Below are 12,715 nucleotides of genomic sequence, written 5' to 3' on the forward strand. Positions count from 1 at the left end.
AATCGCTGTCATGTAGGCATATAGGCAACCTCATCATACCATCCTCTCCATAAACTTTTCCCCTAATGCCCCCCCCCCCCCCCCCAATTTGGAAGGCTGTTCCAGAACTTCATTCCTCTCATGTTTAGAAGCCTTTGTCTAATTTTAAGCCTAAATGTGTTGGTGGGCAGTTTATATCCAATTGTTTCTTTGTCAGTATTGGCCCTCACCTTAATTAACTCCTCTCCCTCCCTGGTGCTTATCCCTATGATGATTTCATAGAGAGCAGTCATATCTCCCCTCACCCTTCATTTTGTTAGACTAAAGAATCAAAGCTCCTTAAATCTCCTGTCGTAAGGTAGATTTTCCATTCCTTTGACGATCCTAGTAGCCCTTCTCTTCACCTACTGTAGTTTGAATTCATCTTTCTTAAACATAGGAGACTAGAATTGCACAAACATTATTCCAGGTGAGGTCTCATCAGTGCCTTGTATAACAGTAATAACACTTCCCTATGTCTACTGGAAACGTCTCTCCTGATGAAATCTTAGGACGCATTAGCTCTTGTCACATCTGCATTATGTTGGTGGCTCATAGTTATTCTATGATTGACCAGCACACCCAGGTCTTTCTCCTCCTGTCGCTTCCAACTGATACATCCCCAGTTTATTCTTGTTTTTGGTCCCTCAGTGCATGACTTGCCACTATTAAATTTAATCTAATTTCTATTGCTAGAGTTTTCAGGGTCATCCCAATGTTCTTGTAGGATGTTCCGGTTCCCTTCCATATTGGCAGTATACAATATTGCCAATACATCCTTGAACTCTGTTCGTAACCTCCCTCCAGCAAGAGTGTTCACCTTTCAGTATGCCTATATTGTAGTTCCCCTTCAACCAGCTCCTCACCCACCTTTCAAGTCTCATATTAATCCTTGTCTTCTCCATTTTAACTAATAATTTCCCATGTGGAACTGTATCAAATACTTAACTGAAATCTAGATTAGATCTACTGCATTTCTTAGAAAATCAGTTATTTTCCAGAAGAAAGAGATCAGGTTGGTCTGGCATGATCTACCTTTCATAAAGCCATGTTGTACATTATCCCAATTACTATTTACCTCTGTCTTTAATTTACTCTTTCAAAATTTGTTGTAAGCTCTTGCATATAATAGAGATCAAATTAACAGGCCTGTCATTTCCTTGATCACTTTTCCCCTTTCTTATATTTAAGTACTATATTTGTAATTCTCCAGTCATAGGGTATGACCCAGAGTGTACAGATTCATTAAAAATCCTTGCTTATTGGGCTGTCAATTTCATGTGCCAGTTTCTTTAATGTTCTCCCATGGTGATTATTTGTTCTCCCCACCCCTGATTTGGTCCCATTAAGCTGTGTGTGAGTTTGGCTTCCACCTTGGATGTGGTAGTTTCTATGTCAGTATCCTCTTTCCTTTAGCCACCCTGCCTCTGCCCTCAGTTTCCTCATTTCTTATTACTAAGTGGTTCGGTGGTCTCTTCTGACTGAACTAAACTATCTTTCTCAACCATTACAGTTTCATTGCTTCACATAGCCACTATGTACTTTGTCAGTGACACCAAAACATCAGTTGATTTATCTGTTATTACCTTTACCAGTTGTTCCAAGTAGCTTTTTACAGATACATCAAAGAAAAGCAACTCACAACTGCTTTTTTAGTAGATCTGGTCAAAATTATCTGTTTGAAACACTTCTTCCCCCTGAAAATGGCTTTTTTGTCAAAACAGGAGTTTCATTGGGAAATGTCTGTTTTTGATACAGTTTTTTAGGTTTTCTTGGAGGTGTTTTTTTTTTTTTTTTTATGAAAACCCAAAAGTTTTCTTTTTTGCATGACCAAAAAATTAATTCCTAACTAGCTTTATTTTTCTGTACTGTTTTATAATACTATAAAAATCAAGTGGTGCATCTAAAATTAATAGCTAAATGTCTCACTGAATCTCATGTTTGATAAATTTCTTCTGTGACTTCAGGTTATTATCGCACAGAGAGAGATAAGGGAACGCAGTATGAATTGTTTTATAAGAAGACAGATGTTACAGAATACAGACATGTCACATTATTCCGACCGTTTGGACCCCTCATGAAAGTGAAGAGTGAAACACTTGACATTTCCAGATCAGTTATTAACATTATTGTCCCTCTTGCTGGAAGAACTGAGGCATTTGCACAATTTATGCAAAACTTTAGGTAAGTGCACCAGAGTCTAGATTGGACTGTGTAGCTCTTCCTTAATTTATCAAAATGAAAACCTATTTTGATGGAATTTAGCTCTAGTGCAGTCCTACAGTTTACATAGAAATGTGATAGAATACTAACTTCTGCATGGAGGGATGTTTCTTGAAACGATGCTCTTCCTTATCTTTACTCTAAAACACGAACCAAATATTCTAACAGCAAGGACTCTAGAATAGATTAAGAATGGCAGGGCCACTGGAGAGCTGATGCTTAATTATATGATAATCGTGGTCGATGTATTGGCTTTAGAGCTACCTTATCAGGATCAGATGTAGAAGTGGAAGACATATTTGAATCAGAAAGATGGGGCACAGGAGAACTAATTTGTTTTTCTCTCTCTAAAAGCTGATAGATGCTTTGTCAAGTCTTCTAAAACTTTTTTAGAGCAAGATTAATGTAAACTATTGCACTATCTGTAGTGAATTACAATAGTAAGTAACTTCACTCAGTTGGTTTTTAGTTAGCAGGAGGTGGATTTATAAATAATATGTCATATACATTAGGTGCATGTGACATGTAGTTGTTTTATGCAGGCTAGTCAGTCAAAATCAAAAAGCTTTTAGGAAAATAATTTGCCTATACACTTAAGACTCTAACTTCAAAACACTTAAGTCAGAGAGTCCTTGCTAGAATACAATAATAGATGTTAACTCATCTTTATTATAGGGATGTGTGTATTCATCAGGACAAGCGGATTCACCTCACACTGGTATACTTTGGCCAAGATGGACTGTCTGAAGTGAGGAGCATCCTAGAGTCAGTAGCTCGGTAAGTGAGCGAGTCCAAATAGAAGGCACTGAAATACAAATGATGTTTATTATCAGTAAAAAAAACCGCTCAAATAATAGTGAGGAAGAATTTTGTGAGTCAGTCACAGCCAAACAGAACATTCATTTTACCTTCTTGTAGTACATTATTTGTTCATCATTTTGATTCTTAGCATTGTTTGTGGTTGTTCAAGTCCCTGGGGTCAGTATTTTTGTGGGGTGATCATTTAAACATTGGTCTGCAAGAATGCATAGCTGAGAGAGACCAAGTAAGTAGGCTGAGAGGTTAGGAGTGGTTCACTAAAGATTGTCACTACGTAATATAGAACATACAGCGGTGAGTTTTCCAATCAATACTGGGTCACATGAACTGATGTTGACTGGAAAATTAAATGTAAAAGGTGGAATTATGGATACAATATGCTACTTATTATGTGCCCAAATAATAGTAACTGATTTCATTTAGGGATAGTGAATAGAAATGGCTGGTCACCTGTGACAAAACTAGCACAGTACCCTGAGGGCCACTGAATCTGTTGGCCTGAGAAGTTAATGGATTATTCTCAGCCTTCAATATGATGACTCCGGATTGTCCCTACTTGCACATAACTTTTCATGGATCACTTTGTAAACAAAGGATTAAACCTATTGGGCAGAGGTTATAATGCAGGTGACTTGAAATGGCACCATGAGTTGAGTTGCTTGATATACAGAGGTTGATCAGTGTTTGGTTTCCTCCACTGCTTCATCTGCAAAGCTATGTCAGGTGGCTGTCAGTGTGAAGAATGCTGGATTTCTCTGTTTGAAAACCATCATTTTTTTCCTTGTTGAGACTGCTCCGCTTTCCACAGAAGAGTGATCTGTTTCAGACTAGGTTTTGTTGACTCAGTGGGTTCCCTAGCTAGATTAGGCAGATGTTCTCCAGTGTTTCCAACATTTACTTTTTGAGAGATTCCAGATAGTGTTTTGGGGGGTATTTGCTCATTTCCCCCAGGATATGCTTCTCATGTACTTCTACATGGCTCTCTTTCAACATTCCCTTCTGCTCAGTTTGTGTGGCTGGTGGGAGGTAGTGAGTTGACTGGGCAGTTATGGCGTTACCACATGGACAACTTGCAGCAGCTTGTTGCCTCCCTTCCAGCAGTCAAATAGTGCCATAGCTGTGATTTCCCAGTATGCTCTGCACTTGAGATTTAGAGTCCCACTTCCAGAATTCTCAGGTTTGAGGGATTCTTCCCAGAACGTGACAATTTAGAAGTGCCTTTCAATCCACAGCTGCTCCTGGAATTAGTGTGTATAATTACAATGATAAGTGTCTCAACGTGCCTTTTGTATCTGCCTCGCTGACTACTGTATTTGAAATGTTACTGCATGGATCGTGGTGGCAAGGATCAGATCTTTGTTTCTGCAACTTGTAGATTGGATTATTAAACATGAAGAATGCTTAATGCTGCAGGCATTTTTTCCCCAAAGATGCATTAGAAAAACAGTAAGATTAATATCATTAGATGTTTTAAATAACTTTCCAGAGCTAATATATACTATACTATTTATAGCACTGTAAATGTCATCCTTTTTTCCTTTATTTAAGTAGTTTTCACTTCTTTTTTCTTTATAGAGAAACTAATTTTCACAATTACACACTGGTTTCTTTGAATGAGGAATTTAATCGTGGACGAGGACTAGACATGGGTGCCAGAGCCTGGGAGAAAGGCGAAGTGTTAATGTTTTTCTGCGATGTTGATATTTATTTCACAGCTGAGTTCCTTAACAGTTGCCGCTTGAATGCTGAACCAGGTAAGCTCCTGTTAAGTCACTGAAATGGGGGAGTTTTACCTTCTGAATTGGGCCTTACAGTGACCTGATGAGAACACTGATAAGACGAATTTGAATGTGGAGTAATTTCAATAGTGTGTAGCTCTTGGAAGTTAAAAACATAATTCTGTGTACAAAATAGCTAGTGTTAAAGCAATAGTAAGGCTGAGAAATTTAGCATACAAATAGGAAGCTAAGAAAGCTGGTACCTAACCCTTAACTAGGTTTATGCCTTAAAATGTAACTTCTCTTCATAGCATTATAAATGTCAGACAATTACATTTAAAATACAAATTAAAATTCTTATACAGTAAATGCACACTTTTTAAAGCTGGGAATCTACACTGAGCCAAGTTAAAAACATCAGTAGCTTTGAACAATTGGAGCATTTCTACGTTAGTTTGGAAATAAAGTCACCTCATAACAGAGTCCAAGCATGGGAAATACTCACCCTGAAAAGAGTTAGTGAGACAAAGTCAAGAGCAAGTTCTAAAGGGGAATGGAATTTAGCCTTGACTAGTATGTGCTCCACCAGGGTCTGCTATCCACCTGAGCCATTCTATTGAGCTCCACATCTTGCAAATCATTGTCAGATGTTATCCTGCAGTATATAGCCCCCACAACATCTCCGGCGGGAGATAAGTATTATCACCATTTTACTGCCAAGACATGGCAGTCAAGTGACTTGCCGTAAGGCCCCAAAGCATGTTGCTGTGAGAGAGCTGGTATTTGAATTCAGGAGTTCCTGTCTCCCATTCCTAAACTCAGCCCCCCAGACTGTGCTATCACAAGCATATGAAGCTTATCTGTCTAGGCTTCTGTGAGCTAATGTGCAAGCTAGCTAGCACAGTGGCATGATAGGAATTTAAAACAATTTACTCTTATTACAAATGTGTTGCATCCAGAATACTTTTTTATGGCTTTTTTGTTTTGCTCCCTCGAATGCCAGTTTGCAGTGATTAGAAGTCCTTCCTTCAGATGAAGGACAGGCAACAGACAATTGCAAACCAATTTGGCTTGAGCTCACTGCCTCCTTTTCCTCTCTGCCTCAGCACTTGCATACAAGGGTAATGGAAGGCCATATAAGTACTTAAATAGCTTAATAGAGGTTACAGGACAGGGACTGCTTTGTGAACTAGTATTGCTACTATATCATAATAAAGTCAGCCTTGGAGCTGACCTCTACTCTTCATGAAAGTGGGCATGGCAAATTTGCTTGGAGTTGGAACTGGAGATAGCTTCTCCTCTTTGCACATTGGTGCCTGAATGTGGATACTAGTTATTTTTGTTCTTTGCTCTGTTCCTGGGAGAAGGGAAGGATACTATTCAAGAAAGCAGAGTCTTGGCAAGACAAAGGAATGATGAGGTTCACAAGTTCCTTCAATACTGCTTTAGATCCTGTCTTAAGGCCCTCTACAGGGAAGTCAAAGCTGAGGTAAATACCTGCCTCTCTGGAAAGTTTTCCCAGGAGCAGCAAAAGGGAAGGATACTTGAGGACTTCTCCCAACCTAGGTCACTGGCTTTGGAGAAGCAGTCAGTGCACATGAACTCCCAGTGCAATTCAAGGGCTCGCTAAGTATCAGCCAGACTTGCGGCAGGCAGAATGTGTAGTGTTGGACAGCCTTCTCCAACTCGCCTGTCTGCCTATCTAAAGCTGGAGGAGTACTTGTCATCTGCAAATTGTTATCCCGGCATATTGAAAATAAACGTAACTGTCTATCACTGCAGTAGTGACAGGCAATAGTAGACATTAAAATCACCTGAAGTGATAGAGGAAAAGAGGTGTGGTTCTAAAACTCCATCTGCCTAAACTTTCTGCTGGGTGGCTGTGTGGTTTTGATGGTCTTACTGTCCCTTTTATCATTCATACTCTTACTTTAATGGTCCTCTGGAAGCCCTATGATCCATGTCCACCTTAGCACAGCATTATATTGGATGCTGTATACCATTTCTTTACTATACATCATTCTTGCTAGATATTAATGGGCTGTCTAAATGGAAATCATGAGAGGCAGGCCCACATGCCTGTGCTTTTTTCATTAAATAGATTAATAATGAATATGCCTCATGAAAGCAAGACCCTCACAGTTTCCTTTTTCACACACAAAGGTGGCCCACTAATGAACCTCTTCTGGCTTTATAGGCAAGAAAGTTTTCTATCCCGTGGTATTCAGCCTTTATAATCCTGCGATTGTCTATGCCAATCAAGATGTACCACCCCCTGTGGAGCAGCAGTTGGTAAGTGGTCTGATTCTTAAGAAGTTTTAGAGCCTTGTGCTACACCTTAAAGAGGCAGCTCAGTGTAGCAATAAAGCTAAGATATCCCAGATACTTACCAAGAGACACTGACAGTGATATGAAACACAGCTTTTGCTCTGTTAATTAGACATAAAGGAACAAGAGCTTGGGAGACAAACATCACAATGGAAAGTGCCAAAACTCCAGTATTTCTAGGTGCATCTAGTTTCTATGAAACTAACCAAGCACAATGAGCAGTTGTAATTCAAGGAGGAGGAGTCCTGAGGAGCAGTCTGCCTTCTGCGCAGGGCTCTCTGACCCCCACCATCCAATAGCCAGAATCCCATTAGAAACACTTATTTAGTGCCATTAAATTAAACAGTACTTTACAAACAGGAGATGCTGCCTCTCTGAAGAGCTTGCAATCTAAATAAAAGAAAACAAACATTGGACAATTATTTGAGAGAGAAGTAGGTGTTGGAGTTAATAAGGAAGACAAGGAAAGGAAGCCCGTTGGATAGGGAAGAGGAGACTGTTTTAAGAATAAGGGCCAGCATATCTGAGGCACAAAGTGTCCACACTGGGTGGCCAAAAAGACTGGAGTGAGGAAAAGGAAGTGGGAGGTTCCTGACAGCAAGGAAGACCAAAATGTAGCTGGTGCCAGGTTTATGTAGGCTCTCTTAGGAAAGTACCAGGAGCCTGAATTGATGGGCTAAGAGGTTAGGAAGCCAACAGAGAGACTCAGAAATGGGAGATGCCATGACCTGAGTGGATAACTGCTTGTCAACAGTACTGTAGCCAGACTGGAAAGAGGAAGAAGCAGTGAGAGCTAGTGAGTGAGCCTGGACATTGGAGAGCAACATAAATCAAAATAAGAGATGGCTGGAGTGCAGACAAGGGTTTAATAAGAGGAACTCCAAGTAAAGGGGTGCGTTGGAGAGATGCGAAAGAAGCAGCAGCAACACTACTTTGTAAAAAGAGCTCACAAGGATTGTGAGCCCACCGAGTCATTTAGAAGGAATAATGAAGCAGTGCATGTGTCTCTTTTTTAAAGAGGAAGAGGTCCTAACTGAGAGAAGAGTGAACTTTAAACTGCAAGAAGTCTGCCTAGTGGTCAGATTTCAGCATTTCTAGATAAATAGCATGAGACTAGGGAAGGAGGAAGCCAGCGTGGCAGGAGAATTCAAGAGATGGGGAGCAGTGAGCGTTAGCTGTAGAATAGGTGAATGTGAAAGTTAGAGCCCTTGGCATCAACTGACAGGTAGGAAGCAAGAAGAGGAGAGCAGTAGGGAGACTGGACTGGAGATTGCAAAAGGAATGTTTGTGAGGATAAAGGCAGGAAAGAATGAGAATGAGTGATGGGTTTCTGGGTAATCTAAATGAATATCTGTCTGTCATTCCTTATGAGGTCCTTATGTTAAAATTGGATGACAGGTAAATGGAACAAACAGCATTTGTGTGTGTATAACACACACACACACACACACACAAGTGTATGCATGTATGTGTATATATACACACCTATGATTCAAAGATATCAAATGTTATGTACTGTGGTAAGCAAATAACCAGATAAATATAGATTTCCCTGAAATCAAACACAACTACAACATTTGCTTCAAGCTCTCTTGTATTACCGGGGGAAAAACTAAAATATGCATTTTTAAATTATAGGTACACAAGAAGGACTCTGGCTTCTGGCGGGATTTTGGTTTTGGAATGACATGTCAATATCGGACGGATTTCCTGACTGTCGGTAAGATGTACTTACATAAGTGTTTTTTGTGCATTTTGGTGAGGGGAGTTCAAAAGTTCATCTTTTACTCTCCTTTCTTCTGTGATTTCAAGAAGATAAAATGTTAATTTATCTTATTGCATTTCCTGAGCTCCCCAGTCAAACTTTTTTCTGTTTGTTAGGTTTGACTGATATTAAGGTTTTGGTTTAACAATTTAAATATCAATAGCATTACATTAAAGAACTTAAAGTAAAATATCTTACTTCTTGCAAATGAATTAGTTTGACAGTGAATTCACCAAGCATTTGGAATTTGTAGTTCATATTAATCGTTTAAAAAAAAAATCCTATTCTTCACTTTTAATATGCGCTTTTATAGGGATGAGATGTTAACATGAGTATTTTGATTATTTAAAGCTTGAAATATACTCTGGCACCCTCTTGTGGTTCAACATTAGAACTGAGTGAGGTCGGATTACTTCAGTTTCAAAACAGCCTTTCTCTTGGGGCTTGCAATAATTGATTGATTGTGGTAAATTACCAAGAAAATCTTGCACCTGCCCTCAGATGCTTCATAACATATATATATTTTTAAACCAGACTGACTTCTAGTAAAAGTGCTGTTGCTTTATGTTTGTGATATATTAAATGATACACATATTACATAATCCTCGTTCTTTGCATCTACATTTCAGTCTGAGCATAACTTTCTACTATGTTTTTGGCTAGAAACATAAGGGGATGGACTTTTTAATCAAGGATTTCTCAAATTGTGCATAGGGCACTTCTGGTCCATCTAGTTGGCTGGTCACATGTTGCTTGATCGCCTTATTTGCAGCTGATAAATTTAGAGAATTCTTACCCATTATTCACTTTCAAGATGTTATCACATTTTATGCACAATGGGAGTGGGCCACATTATACCATTTTTGAAGTCTTGCTGTAACTTATGTGATGCCAGGAATCAATGTTCCAGTTGAAAGTCAGTTTCCAGTACCAATGGGCAAGGTGTGTTTTGAGTTACTCCACAATATGTGCTGTTGCCTTTTGCTCTAAAAGTGGCATTAAGTGACATTTCAGGTGGTAAATGTCTTCAGCACCTAGTTGGATAATGTTTGGGTTTTTTATGTTAAAGCTCATTTTTTTTTATTCTGCAAAACTAATACTTTCTGATGTGTCTATTTGTGTTACTATAGGGGGGTTTGACTTGGAAGTGAAAGGCTGGGGTGGAGAGGATGTCCATCTTTACAGGAAGTACTTGCATGGAGACCTTATTGTGATCCGGACCCCAGTCCCAGGACTGTTTCACCTCTGGCATGAGAAGCATTGTGCTGATGAGCTAACTCCAGAGCAATATCGCATGTGTATCCAGTCTAAAGCCATGAATGAAGCATCTCACTCGCACCTTGGAATGCTGGTCTTTAGGGAGGAAATTGAGACCCATCTCCGTAAACAGGCCTATAGGACTAACAGTGAAGCAATAGGTTAAAAGGATTCATAATGCAAGACTGAAGACTTTAAACTCACAATGAACCAGCATCATTCTACAGCCTTAATTCAGCTTAAAAATTCAGTGCCTGTCTTTCAGTGAAGAAGACTTTAACTTCTTTGAGTACGTCTTCACAGATCAATCCATCCGGATCGATTGAGCGGTCACTGAAGACCTGCTCAATCAATCCGGAAGTCAATGTGTTAAAACCACCCCCTCAAATGACGTAGCGCTGCTTCAACGGGAATGCATTTCCCATCGGCGCAGCTCAGTGAAGACGTTGCGTAGAAGAGGAGTTGCAAAGTCGACGGGAGTTATGCAAGCTACTCTGCGTAACTTGCATAACTCCCATCGTCTGCCACCGAATTTCAAGGTAAGTGTAGACCAGACCTTTGTCTGGTATTCTGTTATCTACATATCTCACCAGTTTCAGGCACCTGAGATAAGAACTCTGAAAGTAATTATTTCAATAAAAATTTCTACAGTACTAACTTCATTGAAAAATATAACAGCAGAATGTATGACTTAACACTTTTTCACCTCTGATAATTTTTTTTTCATATTTGCATTATTGTAAGATAAGGATTGCATTAAGTAGACAATATTTTGTCTTGTCTGCTGAATATTGTTACTCTCTCGCTTGCTAATTGCACTGTAACTTTAGAAAGATACTATACTTATACATTCCAGGATAAAAACTAAACACACGTGACCATAAAACTCATTGGAAAAACGTACACAAGAGTTCGGTTAGTAGGTTAATTAGGTTGTTGATTTCATGGCAATAGTTTTGTTGCTTGAATTCACCATATTAACAGCCATCCATACAATTCACATTGCAGAAGAATTTATAGGAAAAAGGGACATATGAAAATCTCTTTCCCCTTTGTTTGATATCAACGCAAAAATGAGCTGGACATGTACCATTTGCTTATCTTAGCTACAGGCCAAAAAACTTGCATATTTCAGGACATACAAAGACAAGCAGTCTAAATACAAGCGGGTCACTTGTCTTCTGCTGCTTCATATGGTATGATTAGATGCATCATTGTTAGTATCCTTTGTTTTCAGATGAATGTTGAGATTCACTAATTTAGTGGGGAGGGTGGGGATATGCGTGTGCAATCTCCACAAATTTAGAAATTAGTTGAAAACTATTCCCTAGATCAACTAATTTTGTATCGTTTTAAATTCAATTTTCGTTTCAAACACTTAAGGGCAAGCAGATATTAAAATATGGGACTTCTGGATGCAAAATATGCTATGTAAAATAGTTCTGTTCACTGATCCTTTTTTATATGTACATAAAATTTGCCTTTATGTAACTTATTGTGGAGAACAGTGTACTGTATTGTGTTTAAAGAAGGAAGAATGTAATGCAAGATGTCTTACAATTGGTATTCCCTGTGTGATGAATAAATAAATTGAATACTTCTGCATTTTAGAACTTTTCCAAACTGCTTTATTAAAAAACAAGTTGTTATGAAAGAGAAAAAATGTTTGACATCATAAGTACCCATAAGACTATTACCCATGAAGACATGCCAGGCTTAAATAATAATCCGTACAAAAAATTCAACTTACAGTTAATGTTGAACGAGTGCAGATCCCACCAACATAACAGCTAAAAGTTATGGTGCAGATCCTCAGCTGGTGTAAACTGTCATAGCTGCACTGACCTGTTGCAGTTTACACCAGCTGAGAATTTGCCACTAGGGAACAACCATTTAATCTCCTCCCCTTCGCTGCTTCACAATACTTATGGCTTTTCCCCTGGGCTCAGTTAATTGAGGGGCAGAGCTACAGGGGCTGGAAGTGTGGGACTACATAGTGGGACATGAAGGAGGAGGGCATGGGAGTGAATGGAGTTTGAGGGAAGTGTGGCGAAGGGTGGCAGTGACAGGAGCAAAGCAGAGACGTGCTGTGTTCTGATCTATTACTCATTGTTCATCAGATCTGAGCTCCTTTCTAGTTGCTTTTCTTCCCTTACTGCAGAATCAGCTTCTGAAGGGTTCAACACCAGCATTGCCGCGTTGGCTTCTTTGCAACACCTGGCAGCAGCAAATCAGTAGGGAGCCCTGTGTGTGCAGAAACACCATTATCCATGGCGCTGGTGCATGAAATGAGGCAATAGCACTGGTGTGAGCCCTTCAAGCCTCACTGACATGGTTCAGGGGTACTGAGCTCACCCCGAATCCAGGACCCCACCACCATCACCCCAGCCCTTCTACCCTCTCCCTTCGCTAGGAAGGGTGTGGTTTTCTTTTTTTTTAAGGTAGAAGCTGACTGAACTCAAATGTCAGATCTTATAATTGCTTCATTTGAGTTACATCAACTGAGGGGAAGAGCTATTTGTCATGGCTGAGGTGTGGCGTAGAGCTGAGGGGTGTGAGAGAGACAGCGAGAGGTATGTGGGGACTG

The 12,715-nt window shown here is 39.6% G+C and overlaps 1 protein-coding gene across 3 annotated transcripts in view; it reads left to right on the forward strand.

The window, feature by feature from the left end:
* The window catches only part of CSGALNACT2 (chondroitin sulfate N-acetylgalactosaminyltransferase 2), a 33,723-nt gene extending 21,921 nt beyond the window's left edge, over positions 1–11,802 (forward strand). For all 3 annotated transcript variants that reach the window (XM_067539941.1, XM_067539944.1, XM_067539949.1), the window contains 6 exons: positions 1,986–2,202; positions 2,917–3,018; positions 4,636–4,814; positions 6,976–7,070; positions 8,745–8,826; positions 10,002–11,802. In XM_067539941.1, coding sequence (XP_067396042.1) covers positions 1,986–2,202; positions 2,917–3,018; positions 4,636–4,814; positions 6,976–7,070; positions 8,745–8,826; positions 10,002–10,294 — 968 coding nt within the window. In that variant the 3' untranslated portion in view covers positions 10,295–11,802. The remainder of the gene's footprint in view (positions 1–1,985; positions 2,203–2,916; positions 3,019–4,635; positions 4,815–6,975; positions 7,071–8,744; positions 8,827–10,001) is intronic.
* The last annotated feature ends 913 nt before the right edge of the window (positions 11,803–12,715 follow it).

Source organism: Emydura macquarii, unplaced genomic scaffold (assembly GCF_026122565.2).
Source record: "Emydura macquarii macquarii isolate MOO-44397 ecotype Brisbane River unplaced genomic scaffold, CSIRO-AGI_Emac_v2 contig_67, whole genome shotgun sequence".
In the NCBI taxonomy this organism is placed as follows: Eukaryota; Metazoa; Chordata; order Testudines; family Chelidae; genus Emydura; species Emydura macquarii.